The sequence below is a fragment of the Cryptomeria japonica genome, chromosome 5 (assembly GCF_030272615.1).
Source record: "Cryptomeria japonica chromosome 5, Sugi_1.0, whole genome shotgun sequence".
Classification (NCBI taxonomy): Eukaryota; Viridiplantae; Streptophyta; class Pinopsida; order Cupressales; family Cupressaceae; genus Cryptomeria; species Cryptomeria japonica.
In genome coordinates, this window is record NC_081409.1 from 268,726,882 (window position 1) to 268,745,748 (window position 18,867).

Below are 18,867 nucleotides of genomic sequence, written 5' to 3' on the forward strand. Positions count from 1 at the left end.
TAGCATTGTATGTGCACCAAGTTCATATCTCAACCATTCTATATTGTTGCAGAAAAGGAAATTCTTTAAAGTAAACATGCAAAATCTTAATGAACTAATACTTTATCCAAATTCAAAACTGGAAATCACTCAAACAATTACTACTAAATGATAACTTTTTGGCAAGCAGATAGGAACTACTCTGCTGCTGTGGTAGCAAGAACAGACACAGGAATTGTTTCCAATGGTTGCAGGAATAGACAATTGCCGAAACAACTACTACTGAAGAATGGAAACTAATTGAAAACCAGAAAGGATTACTCACCAAGTGGGCCCCCTTGAGTGAGCATATCCAAAACTTTCAAATTACAATTGTTAAGCTTTTAAAATCACATAGATCTCTTTATTCCATTTTGATTGTGAAAATACATAAAATACCAGAAGTTTGAGTATTACAAATATGATGGTCGTTCTCTACTACCCTAAAAAGAGAGAGAGACCCCTTTATTTATAAGGAAGCTTATAACAGATTCCTAACTGATCGACCACATCCCTATGGGATAGGCGAATGAGATTCATTAAACAAAAAGAAGAAGAATAAGTCAGCATTGGAAAACAAAACAACATCTGTCCTGCGGCTAAGAAAATATAGCATGACATGCTGCCTAGATCTAAGCTCCACTAAGAACGGTTATAAATGTTTCATAAATCATTTTGTTGAAGAACAGGTCAAGTGGCTTTGATCTCCCTTATTACTACTTCCTTTTGACTGGGTCTACATTACAGATATATACCTAGTACTTCTTTAAACTGCCACTTAGTCTTTCATTCTCCTTTGTCGACCCTGCAACATGATATTAATGTGCACAACAAACATGTGTATATACTAATGCTAATATGATATAATTCAAACCATACCTAAGATTAATTTCAGATATTTGCATAGATAAATCATTAAAAATTCATTATATGACAACCTTAGGTTCAACTAGCAGAGTATCCTGATCTAAATGTTATCAAATCACAAGACCTAGGTAGGAGTATTATAACACAAATCTATCAAAATAGAGCCATTATTTAGGCTCATCAACCAAAATAGTAGAAACAGATACTGGTACAAAATAAAACTTAAGAATGAAACCAATAATTAATACAATGCATCCATACCACATAACACCATGATTTGTACGTGGAAAACCCAGAAAGGGTAAAACCACGGTGGGAAGCCTACCCACAGTCAGATGATACTTCTGCAGAAAGTATGTGATATAATAAGGGGCCTGCACATGCAGGAAGACACACTTCCTAGAGCGTACTGCTCATTACAAAAGAGTCTCACTGACTATAGAGAGGTTATAACCACCTCAAGATAAATGGACAACAATCCAGAATAATGAACTACCAGAGATAACATCTACCATGACTGATTACAGTTTCGGTTAAACTCAATACCAGAGGCATTTGACCACTTCCTTAAACCCAATTCAATCACCTATGATTGACCAAATCTCCTTCACATATGATATTTCATTCCATGACCATGATCATTACATTTCCATTCCATACCCATGATCTACAATGAGATCTTACATCATTTATACAAACTCTAAGGCCTAAACCAATTAGGTCGGCCACCTAAAATATATTACAATAAGATCATTACATACATCCATATTACAATGATATTCCATGTCGGCTTAAGACCAAAACAACCATAACCAATCCATAAATCATCCTGGTAATTTGTAGAGAACACATTAACATGATACAGGTCCATAACCTAGATAGGCATCGGACCTAATCGGGATCCACCACGCCAAAGCAATGTCTTCAAGCAATTGAGGCATGATCAAGGATCACCTTCTGCATCTTGAATTCCATCTAGAAGCCGCACCAACACTACTTATGCATTCTATCAAGGTTTCTCAGTGAAAGATCTGCTAGTTAAACCTTAAACCCATGCTGGTCAGGATTTACAAGAGTGTATGATAGCATCCGATCACCAAGTCAATACCAACTGACCAAAACATGCTCCAGAAGCATGTAACACATAAAACCAAACATACTCCATTGATCCAAACATGTCAGAAGTGTCCAACAGATAGTCTCTTCTGACGGTAACACTAGATCTTCTATTGGTAGCCAAAACCTGTCTATCGGTAACCAACCATAATAGCTAGTGTTGACATCAATGACAAAACATCAATACAACACATAATCAATTCATCCATATTGCCAACAATTACAATGCACTAGCTTCAATTATTCATTTTCCATAGATCTCATAAGTAACAAGTAATGTTGTTCTACAACAAGTTTTGGATTTTCAATGGGGATAGTAAAATGTGCTTTTAACTAAAATATCACTAAAAGTAAATTCTAATAAGTAGATTAGTCGAATAATGCACAGGACAAGTGACAAAGTTTCGACAGGGAGCAAAGTTTTTGGAGATCAACGAAGGTTAGGTTTTTGAGGTCCATGTATTCAAATAGGCCTTGGGGGGATGAAGCGGTGGCAGATCTGATTCCCCCTAGGGATCCTTTTGGCAAGCATGCTAATCATGTCCCTCAATGGGTTTTTCAAGGCGGTAAGTGGGTGGATGTTTTGGTTTCTGCTGATCTTCCTCGCTCGAGTGTGACTAATGATCCTCGAGATTTTTCATGGGGTAAACAATCCAGACGAGATTTTCCTTCCTCTATTTATTTTCAGGGTTTTTTTTGTCGATAGGGGAATTGGGGCTGCAATTTGAGGGCAAGGAATAAGGGTGTCCGACAAATGGGCAATCGAAACTTTACGACTTTTGACAATAAGGATTGGCTTGGTTTGAACAAAGGAGATTCTGCTATGCCGCAGCCAAATTCAGGGGTTTTTGCTTCTCATTTTCCAAAATCTAACTTGTCCTTGCAGTCGCGGCCTGCTTCACTCCCAGTTCCTTTGATCAATGCCTCAGATTTTGTCTTAGGGAAAAAGGCTCATGATCTTCGGGCTTTGGCAGTCATTATCCAGGTGTGGGGTGATTCTATTCCTCTTTCAAAGCTCCATTGTAAAATTCATGTGCATTGGTATAGCACTTTGTACTTCCAAGTTTTATCTGCAAATTTGTTTATTATCATTTTTGATTCTGGAGATGCTAGGGATAAGGCTCTGAGTGTTCCATTTTTTTGGCTTGGGAAAAATCTGATTTTTGTGGAAACTTGGAAGCCCTTTTTGTGCCCTTTGGGGTTGGTCCAAAGTAGGTCCCTTCCTGGTTTAAACTCCCTTTGTTACCCTCCGAATTTGTAGAATATGATATTTTAACAAAGATTGGGGACTTGTTTGGTAAATTTTTGTTGTCCCATTCGGTGTTCGAAGATGGATTGTTTGTGGTCAAAATATGTGTCTTACTTTCTACTAATGTTTCTCCTCCTAAGACTTGTAACATTCGGTCACCCTTTGGTATTTGGCATCAAAACCTTATTAGGGATTCTATGGAGTTTGTTCATTCTTCGGTGATTATGGATTCTCCTTTGTTTTTCCACATGAAAACGATTAAATTTGGTTCAGGAGTCATTGATTCCTCTTTTGATAAGAATGTGGAAATGTTTGTTTGGAATAAAGATCATGTAGGAGTTCATGCTGCTAATTTGGCCTCTGGTCCTTCCCCTTTGGATATAAATATCTCAACTAGGGTTTCGTCAAACTTACCTCATTGCTTTGTTCCTTCTCCTAGGGTTGGCTTGGATAATGTCTCTAATTTGGATAATACTAATGACATTTTGAATGTGGGAAAACCTTCTTTGCATTGTGTTGATTTGGAAAAAGACTTGAGGGCCGAGTTAGAAACCCCTGGGTCGGGTATGAAAAATTCTGAGCATCCCTTGGAGGTTGATATAGTTTTGGATGAGCATCTTATTGCCCAGGTGCAAGATAATGTTAATACTAATAATGTGGCTCTTAATTCTTCTTTAGCTAATAGAGTAATTTCTTCGCTTTTGGTCGACTTAGGGAATCTGGAGAATGATTTGGCTACTTTTCTTGCAAATAATTCTTTTGACCTACTTAATCCAAAGAAGGCTCTGATGTCATCGGTTCTTGGGACATCTTCGGGTCCTATTGAATCAGGCAAGGAGAGGGTTCTGGTGTCATCGGCTCTTGGGGTAGGTCCCATTGAAGATAGGGCACCCATGGATTCTACTCCTTTGGGTTTCAATGGGTTTCCTTTGGTTCAGTCCCCCCTTTCCCCTACTTCACCTTTGTCCACTCTTGGTAAAAGAGGTCAGAAGCCTAAGCATGTCAAGACTAAATTACAAATTGATGCGGGCATTCAATCAACTCTTCTTTCTTCCTTGGAGTCTTCCAAAAAGAAATGATCAAAAAAAACCTTTAGCCCGTCGGTTACAAGAGCTTTGGCTTCTAAGAGAAGTCTTCACAAGTCCTTCTTGGTAGGCAAGGATTCTCCGGTTTCTTTGGGTATTTCGAGGGGAGCTGATGCTTCCCCTCTAGGCCAATGAGGATTATATCTTGGAATGTTGGGGGCATAAATGCCCCTAACAAATGATGCTTGATTAAGTCTCAATTGGACTTAATTAAGTGTGATGTGTTGATGTTACAAGAAACTAAGTTAAGTTTATCATCTGCTAATAGGTTATTCTCTTCTTGGAAAATTTGGAAATTTAGTGCATCTTCCTCTTCAGGTGCTTCAGGTGGTCTTGCGGTCCTTTGCAAAGATGCCTATGTGGACTTCTCCTTGATTGCTTCCTCATCTAACTGGATGCTTGGTCTAGTTAAGAGTAGGTTATCACGCTCAAAATTTTGTCTTTTTAATGTTTATGGCCCGACTGGGGTGCTGGAAAAAAGGAAACTTTGGGAATTTTTGGCTTCAGTTGCATCTCCTTTGCGTAATGCCTTTTTGATGTTTGGGGGTGATTTTAATGCTATTGCTGGTTTAGATGAGAAGGTTGGGGGAATCATCCCTAATAAGAATTCTATCTCAGATTTTTGTCACTTTATTCATTCTTTGAATTTAGTTGATTGTAAACCTCTTAATGGGCCATTTAATTGGACCAACATGCAGAGAGATTTTTGTCAAATCTCTGAAAGATTGGATCGATTTTTGGTTTCTAAAAATTGGTTTAATTTGGGTCAGGATTTTGTTTCCTCAGTTCTTCCCTTAATTGGTCCGATCATTTCCCTATTTTGTTTTCTATTTTTGAGGATAGGGCCCCCAGGAAATTACCTTTCAAGTTTGAGCCAATGTGGTTTAGGGATCAATCTTTCTTGCCTTCATTAAAAAAATGGTGGCTTTCTGCCCCGTTTATTCCTGGGTCTAGGATGTTTCAGATTGTTAATAAACTGGCTTTCTTAAAACAAAAGATTAGGGATTGGAATGTGGCACACTTCAAGAATATATTTGGAGAAAAGGCTAGGATTCAGGAATAAATTGAACATCTTAATAAGAGTATCATTACTTTGGGTATGTCCTCTCTTTCTTATGATAGGCTTAATATTTTAAATCTTCAATTGAGTGAGGTTTTGGCTAGGGAAGAATCTTATTGGAGGCAGAAGTCTAGGGACCTTTGGTTATCCGAAGGGGATAGAAATACTAAGTTTTTCCATTGTTCTTCTAAGCTTAAGAGGCTTCGCAATATAATTTCATGTATTATTGATTCTAATGGAAACAGTTTGTTTGATGAGGATGATATTGCTTCTGAAGCTGTCAAGTTCTTTAAGTCTTTTCTTACGGCTGAACCTGTTGTTGTAGATAATGCTTTCATAAATTTGATCCCCCCTTTAGTGTCTCATGAGGATAATAAGATGCTTATGGCTCCCTTTTCGTTGGAAGAGCTGAAAGAGATAGTCTTTTCCATGCACCCGAAAAAGGCTCCAAGTCCAAATGGTTTTACAGCTCTATTTTTCAAAAGTGTTGGGATTTTATAGGAAATGATGTTTTGTTAGCCTTGGAAGAGTCTAGAAGAAATAGGTTGATATTGAGAGAGCTTAATACTATTCTTATTGCTATTATACCAAAAGTGGATAATCCTAGCTCTTTTTTTCATTTTCGTCCGATTGCCTTGTGTACTACTTTATATAAAAATTTTACTAAGGCAATTTTGGTTAGGCTTTCTAGGCTCCTTCCTCGGATAGTTTCCATGGATCAGGGTGGCTTTGTGCCTAGTAGGGAGACATCTGAAGGTGAGATTGTAGCTTATGAAATTCTACACTCCATATCGCAACAAAAGGTTCTAGCCATGATCATTAAACTAGACATTTTTAAGGCTTATGATCATGTCAATTGGCAGTCCCTTGTTGTTGTCTTGAATCGTCTGGGGTTTTCACGCTGTTGGGTTAAATGGGCATTTTCATGCATATCTTCTGTCTGTTTCTCAATATCGATTAATGGTTCTCCATCGAGGTTCTTTTCTTCCTCCTGGGGAATTAGGCAAGGGGATCCCCTCTCCCCATTTTTGTTTATTCTTTTGGCGGAGGTGTTAAGTAGGGCCATTTCTAACGCTACGACATCTAGTTTATGGTCGGGTGTCAAAATTGATGGCCTTCCTTCTTCACAATCCCATTGTTTGTTTGTTGATGATACGCTTCTATTTGGGGCTGCCTCTTTGAGGGAAGCTAGAGTTATAAAGAAAATTATTTCTGATTATGCTGCATTTTTTGGACAGAAGGTTAATAACCAGAAGTCTAAAGTTTTCTTTGTGAATGTCTCTCCTCTAGTTAGAGATAGACTCGTCCGCTTTTGGGGTTTTCAAGTAGGGACTTTTCCTTGCAAGTATTTAGGCATTCCTTTCTTTCTAGGCTCTGAAAATACCTCCTTTTGGGATAAAGTTGTTCATGAGATCACTTCCAAAATATCCTCCTGGAATCACAAGTGGCTTACGATGGTTGGTAAGATCCTTCTAATTAAATTAGTTTTGAGTTCCATCCCCACATACTTGTTGTATATTATGCAGGCTCCCCCTAAAGTTGTTAAGGACATTAAGATTTCACTTGGATCCTTCCTTTGGAATGATAATGTGGGAGGTAGAAAGAAGATTCCTCTTCTTGGATGGGACAAAATTTGTCATCCTAAAGAACTGGGTGGCACAGATATTCATGATTTAGTTGCTCAGAATAAGGCTCTGGGGGTGAAACTGGTGTGGAAGTTATATGTATATCCTTTAAGTAAATGGGCTTCCATCATGCTTGCTAAGTATTTAAGGGGAGCCCCTAGAGAAAGGATTTTTACAGCTATGTCTCTTCCAAAGGGTTCAGTATTTTGGAACTTTTTGGTTTCTTGTAGGATGGTTATTTTACCACATTTATCTTGGGTTGTTCATAATGGGAAGAAGGCCTGGTTTTGGGATGAATTCTGGAATGGGTATCCCGCTCTTTCAACTATCAGAGATTGGTCCCCTTTGCCTGACATTTTATCGAATCTTTGGGGGCCTTTTGTTGCAGATTATTTTGATATTGTTTCTACAGGTCCATATTTACTGGTTAAATGGAAGAATATTCCTCCCTTGCCTATTGATAACCACCTTAGACTTGCTTTTATGGAAGAACTTCACAAAAGACCTCTTGTCTTTCAAGATAAGGAAGATTCTTTGGTCTGGACTAAGAGTGCTTCAAGTGCGTATTCAGTAAAAGATGGTTATAATTATTTGTCTCAGGCTTCTTCAACCTCTCTCTTTTGGCACACTAAACTATTTTGGCATTTGGCTTGTCTTCCTAAGGTAGGGTCTTTTGCTTGGTTGGCAGTCCAGGATAAAGTTCTCACTAGGATGCAATTGGATAGGCTTGGGATTACAACAGTATTCCCTTGTGTTTTTTGTGGATATTGTATGGAATCCATGGACCATCTTTTTCTACTTTGTCCTTTTGCTCATGAGTGTTGGTATTGGCTTTTTGACATACTTTGTTGGTCTTCTGCTCTTTGTCCCAATCTATTTTCACACTTCATGGCCTGGCCCTTGTTGTTCTCCTCTTCATTTTATTCATTTCTTTGGGTTGTGGCTTCATCACTGGTGATCTAGAATCTCTGGCTTGATAGGAATTCTAGGATCTTTAAACATAAATATGCTACTCTGGTTGATGTGATTGGCAAAATTCAATCCTCCATCTGTGAGGTGGTGCTTTCTTACATCCATAAAAATTTAGATCACCTCAAGTCTTTTTCTCATTGGGATAATTGGGTCACTTGGAAATGGGGTTCTCTTCATCTAATGCCTTCTCATGGGGTTATATCAGCTGGTCTATCTTCTCTTGTTAAACGTAAGATGGCCAAATGGAGCCCCCCCCAGTCTAATTTCAAGCTACATTTCGATGGGGCTTCTAAGGGAAATCCAAGAAGGTTTGGTATTGGAGTGGTCATTTTTTATCATTCTTCTAAGATCATCAAAGCTGTGGGAAAATATATTGGTCAAGGTACTAATAATGTAGCTGAGTTCCAGGCTTTATCCTTTGGGCTTGATCTCGCTATCTCTTTGAATATTAAAGACATTGTTATTGAAGGTGACTCAATGTTGGTTTTTCAAGCAGTTGTTGCCAAAAAATCTCTCTTGGCATTTATAGTATTTATTAGACCACATTCTTGTGCAATTGAAGTTCTTTTCCACTTTCTCCATCTCTCATTGTTACAGGGAGATCAATGTCATTGCGGATTTTTTGGCTAATAAGGCTATTGCTGAGGGTGATGATTTCTTAGAGGTTCCTCCTTTGGACATACCAGCCTCTTGCATTAATCTTCTTTCTTAGGAGGATTCTATTTAAAAGCCTCCCTCATTTTCCATGTTGGATGTGGTTTTCTTCCATAAGTATCTGCAGTGAGGGTGTTGCTCTTCTTGACAATATCTTTGTTGTTGATATTTCTATCATAATTTCCTCATGGATCCTGGAGGTTGTTGTGGCTTCTCCTGCTAGGGTGCTATCTTTTTCTTTCTAGTGTTGTCTTCTCCCTTCTTCTTGCTAGGTGTGGTTTTTCTTTCGTATATGGCTATAGGGAGGATGTTGTCCTACCTTATGGCAACATCTTTTTTGTAGCTATATCTGGCAGTATCTCCTCACTGAGTACGGAGGGTGACGGGACAACTTTGGGTTGGCTGGTACCTTTTCCATTTCTTTGTGTTCTTCAGGCTTTTTTCACTAATTGGTGTTTGGGGGGCATTTGTATGTCAAATGCATGTTTTGATTGGTTGTTTGTTTTTCACTTGTGGATATCTTGTTGGTGGGTGTCTCAGACTCCTTTGATGATGTGACTTTGTTTCTTGTGCGGAAAGGTGTCAGGTAATAATCTAATCATAAAGTATTCATTGTATGTTACAAATCATATATATTTGGCATAGATATTTCTATTTGATCCTCTGCATTAATTGGTAATCATTATCCTTTGTGATATGGGTTTGGTGGCTATCTGACGGGGGTTTTGTGTCATGATTAGTTGCGTTGGCCCCTTCATTCTCTAATCATCTAGAATCGTATTTGTTCATATCTTTGGGGAGTTGCATGTTTCATGATTGGGGGTGTCGTGCCAATAGGTTGTGTTTTGCGGCATGAGTATGTTTCATAATTTGTTGGTCAGTTTCTGCTCATTTTCTCACGCACTGCCTTTTCTTGCATTAGAGGGATAATCATGTTTTGGTTATCTCTTCCTATTTTATCTTCACGGTGACTTGTAGTCATGTTATCCATTCTTTCTTTGCATTTGATTTTTCTAACACAAAATACTTTGTTTGTTGTGGAGAGTTCTTGTCAAAATTGGTGGTTGGTGGCTATTTTTGAGGAACTAGAAATTGCAGTTAGAATGGTGTTGCAGATGGTTTCTTATCCTGCTGATATTTCTTTGGTTGTTGCTTTGGATTACCTTATGGATCGGTCTTATCCTACTTCCTCAGGGTCTTCATCATCCCTCTCTTCTTTTTATCTGGATTGTCATATGTTTACTCACCATTTTTGTGTTGGCAGGGTCACTTATTCTAGGATCTCTTATGGTTCTAAGTTTTATTCTATTCAGAGCCCTGGACTCGTGTGTTGTGTAGATAGGATGCCTAAGGGTTGATGGCACTAGTTATGGTTGGATAGCACTGGTTCTATTTTGAGATGTTCTCTTCTATGCTGGATTACAGCTTCCTTTATATCTAATGTGGATGGCTATGTATCTGGGGTTTTTTTGGGGTGCCTGTGGGATTTTGTAATGGGTAGATAGGCTTATGTTTTCTTGAGCAATACTGAAGGGTTTTCTTACTGGTTCTTTCCCTTCGGTGCTCTTTGAACCAGACACCTATAAAAAATAAATAGTTTTTAATAAAAATTTAGTGGTTTCATCCACTTTTATCAAAAAAAAAAAAAAAATGTTTAAAGGAATCGAATGAGTGTTTTTAACACCATCACTAATAATTTTCTTCCACATTTACCACCACCTCTTCTTTAAACTTCAACATTTGCACATTTGTGAAATGTGTGGGAAATAGAAAGCATATAATCTATACACTCTAAGCCACATTGGGGACTAGTACTACCAACCACTATGAAATCATCCCTTATGAAAGACTTGAATAATATAGGGAGCATAATTATCCAAACTAGTGTCACCCAAAAATAACTTAAAAATCCCCAAGGTAACTATTTCATCACAAGTGAAGGCTTAAATAAATCTCTCATCCATGAATTGAGCTCTTATTAAAATATCCATTTCCTTCTAATAGTGACTCTTAATTGTCATGGCGATCATTAACATATAGACCACCCAAATAATAAAAACATAAATTGTACCAAAATACCACCCCATGGAAATTTACCAATAAGAAGACACAATAGTGAAAATCCACCACATTATGTTGATTTAATAATGCTCTCATGCACACTACATAAATATAGGGAGAGGTATTATTATAATTGAATGTTATAATATTATCTTAGGATGGAAAAGATTAATATTAATTATTTATAATACCTCAACTCAAAAGCATAATATCATACTACCAAACATAAATAGAGATATAATAACAAACAACACAACTACTAGGAATAATATCCTTGTGGAGAGCAATGAAGCTAAATTTTGAAGAAAAAAAAATCTTTTAAGGTGTTGATATCATAGATACTATTTTAGAAGTCCTTAGTATCAATCTCATTAAAGAATTTATTTGACACAATGTCAACATTGAAATTGCTTCCATGTTTCTATGAAATATCAATACCCTCATTAGTGACAAGGAACTTACCTTGAGGACATGGGATAGTATTATATTTGGAATGAGAGTGTCATACCTACATGAATCGATCATAGACAACATTGCTCCTATAAGTGTGTCAACCCTTCCTCTCACAAGATTGAATGCCATTGATTTGCTTTGATTGGTATTATTTATGAAATTGAGTCTAGATTAATGTTGTTGGATGAAAATAAATTGGAAATATTTAAATTTCTCAAAGGTTTGTTGAGTTCTTACAACCCATCATTAGATGTTTTTGGACTTTGTGAGTGTAAGAAGTGGTCATAAATTGAGGAATTCCATGACGTGGATAAGGTGATTTGCGCTATTAATTTTATGCAATAAGTGATAGGTTGGGTGAAATAACATGATGAAACCTACACTTTTATGCTTATCAATATTGACAATATCTGATAATATTTTGTATACTAGCAATCCCTTATGAATCATATAAGCTCCTTTTTATATCTCTCTCAATCATAGGTTTAACTATTTTTTATTTTCTAATGATTCTATTCTACTTGCATGGATTTCTTTCTCGATCATTTTGTCTTTATTTTTGTCTTTTTTCTTGGGTTTTCTCATTATCTTGTCCTACATCAATTAAATCGGTTACAAAGAAGATGTAATGTCTCAATCATACTTATAGTTAGTACAATATTTTTGTGTAAATTCTCTCACGCTACTAATAGAATGTTAGAGGACCCTTATCCCTAACTTGAATTACCAAAGAAACAAGTATCCAAACCTTAACTAATAATTCTAGATAGATCATCATCTATTAGGTTGTTCTCATCTCAATGATTTGCAACCAATTTCAATATTTTTAATTTCATCATGATATAATATGTCATTGAATGTGCTTGATATATGTAGAATAGTAGATAGACATGCAATCTTGATATCTTACTTTCGAGTGGGCCCCACTTATTATTTTTGAATATTTTAATTTTTCTTTGGAACTCGTGTATAAGTATTGTCTTCAAATAAGGTGGCACTGGGATTGTAGAAAGTTGCTTTCTTATTCCTCTTTGGACCACAAAGATGAAATCTTCCTTTTTTTCATATATATGTCGAGGAGTGAAATTTCATTACTCTTGTTTTATTGATAAAGAATGATTTATGTGTTATTTTTTTGTGGTTATGAGCATTAGGAGGCAATGAAGAGGGCTTCATCTACTCATTCTTTGTCATATAAGAACTTAGTATAATTAATAAAATTTGTGTTCATACGAAGCATCTGTTTAGTGTAATAGAGTCAAAGTTACATGCATAACTTATCCACTTTCTTAAGCTGATCAAACTACTTCACTAGTTTATTGAGGATTTAGAAGTGTAAATAGTAGTGACATGAGAAGCATTGGTGGAATGGAGGAGGTCTAAAGAGATAGAAGTAAGAGGAAATGAAATAGTAGTAGAAATTTAAATTTAAATATCAATTTCAACTCATAATTTTAAATGTATTATTATTTATTATTTTCTCTCTATAAATTGTAACATTTTATTTGATTAATAAAGATTAAAAAACCATTGAACTCATTTATTTTATGCTTACAATAATATGTAGATATAGCTTAGTAGGACATTTAGTTAGTCAAAAGTGATAAATTTTTGTCCACCGCAATTCTATATACAATTGTCTATGCAACACCCAAAATGCATCTTTGACTGTGTTTATTAATTAATTGAAAACAAGTCTTTGCTAATCTACATTCTATTTTTAGTGGAAGAGTTGTATTATTAGTTGATTTGTTTACTTGTGTCAAGAATGAAAAGAAAGTTGTTATATTTCAGTGTACAGTAATTGGTAAGGGGTGGACTTTGATAGTCAACTATTCATAGGTAATTTTATGCAATGAATGATAGGTTGGGTGAAATAAATTGATGAAACCTATACTTCTATGCTTATCAATTTTGAAAATTATATTTGATAATGTTTTGTATACAAGTAGTCACTTATGGGTCGTATAAGCTCCTTTTATATCTCTCTCAATTATAGGTTTAGCAATTTTTATTTTCTAATGATTCTAGCTTACTTGCATAGATTTCTTTCTCAATCATTTAATCTTCCTTTTGTCCCTTTTCTTGGGTTTTCTCATTAACTTGTCCTACATCATTTAAATTGGTTACAAAGAAGATGTAATGTCTCAACCATACCTATAATCAATGCAAGATTTTTGTGTAAATTTTGTCACACTACTAATAGAATGACATAGGACCCTTATCCAAAACTTGAATTACCAAAGAAAGAAGTATAAAAGCTCCACATCTTAGTTAATAATGCTAGATGAATCATCATCTATTAGGTCATTCTCATCTCAATGATTTGCAACCAACTTCAATATTTTTAGTTTCATCATGATACAATATGTCATTGAATGTGCTTTATGTATGTAGGATAGTAGATAGACCTTTTGCAATCTCAATATCTTACTTGTGGAGTGGGCTCCACTTATTCTTTTTTAATATTCTAATTCTTTTTTGGAACCCATGTAGAAGTAGTGTCATCAAATAAGGTGGCATTGAGATTGTTGAAAGTTGCTTTCTTATTCCTCTTTGGATGACAATGATGAAATCTTCCTTGTTTTCATATATGTGGAGGAATGAAAATTTCTTACTCTTTCTTTATTAGCAGGGAACAAGTTATATGTTGTTTTTGGTGATTGGGAGCATTAGGAGGCAATGAAGAGGGATTCATCTACTCATTATTATTTTTTTTTATTAACATTGTACTCATTCTTTGTCATAGACCAATTTATTATAATTAACAAATTCTATCTTTGTGTTCATAAGAAGCATCTATTTAATGTAATAGAGTCAAAGTAACATGCATAGTATCCACGTACTTTTTAAGTTGATCAAACTACTCGCTAGTTTATTGAAGGGTTAGAAGTGCAAATAGCACTCGTATGAGAAGCATGGGTGAATGGAGTAGCTCTAAAGAGATAGAAAGAAGAAGAATTAAAATGGTAGTAAAAATTTAAATATCAATTTCAACTCATAATTTTAAATTTAATATTTTATTATTATTTACTCTATATAAATTGTAACATTTATTTTCATTACAAAGATTAAAAAAACATTGAATTGATTTATTTTATGTTTACAATAATATGTAAATATAACGTAGTAGAACATTTAGTTTTGTATATATATATATATATATATATATTGAAGATGACAAAGGAAAAGCCAAAGTGAACTACACTTATACATATGATGATGTGGTAAATGTCATCATTGTTAAAGATAACACACCTTCAGAGCCAATCAATGTCATTACGAGAAGCAAAGCGAAGGTCACCTTTCCGGGTATAACAAAAGACTCAACATCCACTTCACAACAATACAATTTAGTAGAGCAATTACAAAGAATACCTGCTCAAAAACTGATTAGATATGGGAAAATGAAAACACTTTTGATGAAACAATCTATCATCGTTTTGATATTGAATTACCTTCTAGCTAAAAGCTTACCTATCTACTATATACAATAATATTTCATTACATGCATTTTGTCTTATTCATTACATAAATCTGCTACAAGGAACATCTATAGTCCATCATGAAGAAGAATCCACATCCATGCAAGAAGAATCACTAGCATGTAATAAAGTAAATCGTGCATGTTAGTGGGTTAGTATATATGTTAGTAGCCCTTTTTTCTTCTTTCTTTTGTTAGTTACATTGCATGGCGACTTCCTGTCACATTATATCATGGACCTTATAGGTCTTTTACATAACTTTTACATGTGACCATTCTGGTCTTTTACAATAAGATAAAATATACATCATGTTAATTTAATAAAATTTATCTGGGCTCTCTGATTTTCTCTGTCTCCATATGTGTCGTCTCCGTTTGAATCCCATAGAAAGGAATGAGCCTAGAAAAGGGGTCCAAATAAGCCTTGAAAGGATTTAGACCTACATCACTTTGGATTCATGATTTTCCTTATGATTACTCTGAAATCTTGAAACAATACATATTGCATTCATTATATGAGGTCTGGTTTGTGTCAAATACAGTAAACCTCCAATCATAGATTTGTATCTTGTCAGATTAACAAGAGTTGAATCATCCTTCGATGTCAATTTATCAGTTGTAGTCATTGGAGTACTTACCGGTTTAAAGTTTTCCATACCAAATTTCTTCAGTAGTTCCTTTAAGTATTTTGTTTGACATATGAACATACCTTTATCATTTTGTGAAATCTGCAATCCTAAAAATAATTTTATCTCCCCAATCATGGACATTTCAAATTCTTCCTACATCTTGTTAGCAAATTCCTTACACAATCCATCTTCTCCTCCAAAAATGATATCATCAACAAAAACTTCAATTACCAATATGTCATCATTAGTCACTTTGAAATATAAGTTGTTGTCAGGATTACCTTTAGTGTAACCAAGCTTCAAAATATATTTGTCCAATCTAGCATACCAAGCTCTAGGAGCTTGCTTCAATCCATACAAAGCTTTCCTTAATCTGCAAACCATATCTTTAACATTTGTCAAAACATCGATTTCTCCCCCTAAGTATGTCACAATCCTTATTATTTTTAATTTTGATTTATTTTTAATAATTGTTTATGATTTTTAATATTTTAATAAATATATTTATTAATTTTCTTTTACTCGTTAAAGATTTAATTTAATAAATTAAAAAAAAAATATCATTAATTAAAAATATTATTATTAAAAGAAAAATTTCACTCTTATTTTATTTAAAAACTTAAAAATATAAATTCATATTATATTTCTATGAAGAAACAGTAATCATTAAGAAAAAAAAAAGGAGGGAGAGAAATCGATGTTTTAATGCAAGTAATTAAAGATATCTATAAAGTTTATTTTAAAATTTAATAACTTTAAATAGATTCAAATAAAACTCTACCTTTATCTCTCATATAAACCTAACAGCCAGTAGGCAATAAGTTATTGTCCACCACAATTTTATATGTCATTATCTATGTAACACCCCAAATACATCTGTCTATCACAATTCTCTATGTCATTAATGTAAGGCCCCATATACATCTTTGATCGTATTTATTAGTTAAATGAAAACAAATTTTCAAAGTGTATGATTAGTTGATTTTTGGGACTTGTTTGAAGAATGAAAAGGAAGTTGTTATATTTCAGTGTATAGCTGTCGGTGAGAGGTGGACTTTGATAGCCACCTACTTATTCACTTCTCCATTTTAACCGTTGATCTCTTCCCCGAGAGCTAACTTGGCAAATGACAGCCTTAGATCTCAATTAAAATTTGATTATTGAAGAATAATCATTTGCTCTTCACTGTTTAAGGATTTTCATATTAGCAGTGAACTATTTTCGCTATAACTATTTTGCTCTACGTTGCTTTTATAAGTTCAACAAGCTTACTAAATCTGGCCATAAGAATCAGAGTTGATAGGAAAGAGAAGGGTAAGTGAGAATAATGACAAAAATAGCTGTTTTATATATGAGAGTGAAAGTTGTCTAAAGTCATTGCCATGGAGAGATATCAAGCTGTATTCTCTTAAATAGATGGCATGCCTCCTGGGAAAGAGAAAGGCAGGCCTTTTTGGATCCAGAAAGAGAAGAGTTACACCAATCTTGTCTGCAAAAGTGCCCAACTGAAAATGGGTCGACCTGGAAGCTCTTCCAAGGCTAAGACCGTGAATGAGGAAGTATTTTTGTTAGCAAATGTGCTAGAGAAAAAAGGTGAGAATTCAATATTTTAATGGGTTGTTTTCATTCTGTTTGAAATATATGTTAGACTTCGCATATGTTCATAATATATTTTAGTTTTCATTCTAACAGGTCCTTTCATTAGACCCAATAGTGTTCTAGGTTCAAATTTGTTTCTTCACAGTGTGAGGACCTATATAATTTAGTTTGGGAGTTTTTTCGGTCATTTTTTATGTATGATATGATTTGAGTTTTTGGATTTGACTGTTTGTAACTTCTTTCATCAACGGTTCGAACCACATTTTATGATTCATCATCAGAATAGTGAATCATAGATCATACTCTATGAACTATCCTGATGATGAATCATAGAGTATGATTCGAAACATTGATAAGAAAGTTACATACGAGATAGTTTCATCAATGCTCAATCATACAGTATGATTCAAAACATTGATGAGAAAGTTACACAGAGTCAGATCCAAAAGCTCAAATCGCATAATCATGAACTGTGAAAACCTAATATCTTTATTTTTCGTGTATTACTTACTAATCAGCATGCTAAAATGAAGTTTATTCAGGCCTGGTGGATCATAGACAGAGTAGCAGGTTGCATTGGCTAAACTACTTAAAACCCAAAGTAAAAGGAAGAAAAATGACTTTTGCTGAAGAAGACCTCATCATTCGTCTGCACAGCCTTCTGGGAAATCGGTATCAAATATTGACCTCAACATAAAACATGAATTTGTTTTTAAATGAATAATATCTATATTATCATTTGGGGATGACCCCACAACACAGCAGTTAGCTGTGAGCCTCCTACATGAAAGATCTTGGATTCTTAGCTCCAGAAAAAAGTTAAAAAAATATCACTTCCACTATAACTTATCAAAAAAAAAAAATCTATATTATCATTTATAAAATAGTACTTCTTACCCTCTTTAAGCATTCTTACTATTTATAAAATAGTACTTCTTACCCTCTTTGAGCATTCTTACTATTTATAAAATAATACTTCTTACCCAGCATTCTTACTATTTGTTGACTGAAATAGTGCATATAGATTGATTACTTATTATTATTATACTTGTGCAGGTGGTCACTCATAGCAGGCAGATTACCTGGAAGAACAGAGAATGAAATAAAGAATTACTGGGATACTCATCTTAGTATGAAGGTCAGAGCAAAAGGCATGGATCCCCCCACTCACAATCCTCTAGCCCAAAACCCTAATGAAAATTCTGATTTTATTGGTCATAATATGATTCAACCAAATGATTATGTACAACTTATTGATGCTCCACCCTATATGATACCCAATTCCATGGAACTACCAGTATCTTCTGAATCTGATCTGCAATCATTCCACAACATTGTTTATGACTTCAAGAACATCACTGCGAAAATTAGAGACATGGAGCTGATGGATGATCAGACACAGATGACATGGACCCAAAATTTGGAGTGTAACCCAGTTGAGCTGAATTCTCCCATCTACACGTCCATTGTGGAGGATGAATTCCAACATGAGCATGACACCTTCATTCGTTGCATTCAATATTACCATGACAATTAGTACGTAGAGTTACAGCTTACAACCTGAATAACGTTTTAGCATGGGCCAAAACCTATCTTAGAAATGGGTTCCATTGTACTCTATGTAGGGATATGAAAGCAAGGTTTTGTTTTACTTGTCTTTTTCTCAGCGTGCTTTTCTCGGGTATGATAAGATTCTGTAATGGATTGGTTATCACTGATGACTGACATATGTCAGCCAATACTATAAAAGTAAGATGGTGAAACTTAAAAAAATGTGCATGTGGAAGTTTTAAAATGACAATGATGTTGTCAGGAACAAAAACATTGACCTAACAATTTTTAAATAATAAATTTTTTAATTATAATTATAATTTTTATTAGAGAGTTGACATTTTAGATAATTGTATAAATTTCATTTTGGAGTTGGCATCCAGATAATTGTATAAACTTCATTTTGGATTAAGAATCTTGAAGGCCTAACAATTTTTAAGTAAT

At 34.7% G+C, this 18,867-nt stretch overlaps 2 protein-coding genes across 3 annotated transcripts; both read left to right on the plus strand.

Annotated features, from left to right (window-relative positions):
• Positions 1 to 6,108: 6,108 nt before the first annotated feature.
• On the plus strand, positions 6,109 to 9,984 carry LOC131035195 (uncharacterized). The gene is made up of 3 exons (XM_057966842.2): positions 6,109 to 6,636; positions 6,922 to 7,600; positions 9,911 to 9,984. The coding sequence occupies exons 1-3, from the start codon at positions 6,109 to 6,111 to the stop codon at positions 9,982 to 9,984; spliced, it is 1,281 nt and encodes a 426-aa protein (XP_057822825.1).
• A 6,687-nt stretch (positions 9,985 to 16,671) lies between these two features.
• LOC131035232 (transcription factor MYB1) lies at positions 16,672 to 18,523 on the plus strand. 2 transcript variants are annotated; one of them, XM_057966895.2, is made up of 3 exons: positions 16,672 to 16,866; positions 17,406 to 17,544; positions 17,929 to 18,523. In XM_057966895.2, the coding sequence occupies exons 1-3, from the start codon at positions 16,695 to 16,697 to the stop codon at positions 18,407 to 18,409; spliced, it is 792 nt and encodes a 263-aa protein (XP_057822878.2). In that variant the 5' UTR covers positions 16,672 to 16,694; the 3' UTR covers positions 18,410 to 18,523. The 2 variants fall into 2 exon arrangements, with proteins under 2 accessions (XP_057822878.2, XP_057822880.2); XM_057966897.2 differs by having other exon boundaries at positions 17,415 to 17,544.
• Positions 18,524 to 18,867: the final 344 nt, after the last annotated feature.

What these genes read in the sequence shown, in the direction of transcription:
- LOC131035195 (XM_057966842.2), top strand. Translation starts at nt 6,109, where the DNA reads ATGGATCAGGGTGGCTTTGTGCCTAGTAGGGAGACATCTGAAGGTGAG. An exon ending in CTGCATTTTTTGGACAGAAG is followed by an intron (nt 6,637 to 6,921) that starts GTTAATAACCAG and finishes TATATTATGCAG; the next exon opens with GCTCCCCCTAAAGTTGTTAA. An exon ending in TGCGTATTCAGTAAAAGATG is followed by an intron (nt 7,601 to 9,910) that starts GTTATAATTATT and finishes TTGTGTTGGCAG; the next exon opens with GGTCACTTATTCTAGGATCT.
- LOC131035232 (XM_057966895.2), top strand. Translation starts at nt 16,695, where the DNA reads ATGCCTCCTGGGAAAGAGAAAGGCAGGCCTTTTTGGATCCAGAAAGAG. An exon ending in AAATGTGCTAGAGAAAAAAG is followed by an intron (nt 16,867 to 17,405) that starts GTGAGAATTCAA and finishes GCTAAAATGAAG; the next exon opens with TTTATTCAGGCCTGGTGGAT. An exon ending in CACAGCCTTCTGGGAAATCG is followed by an intron (nt 17,545 to 17,928) that starts GTATCAAATATT and finishes ATACTTGTGCAG; the next exon opens with GTGGTCACTCATAGCAGGCA.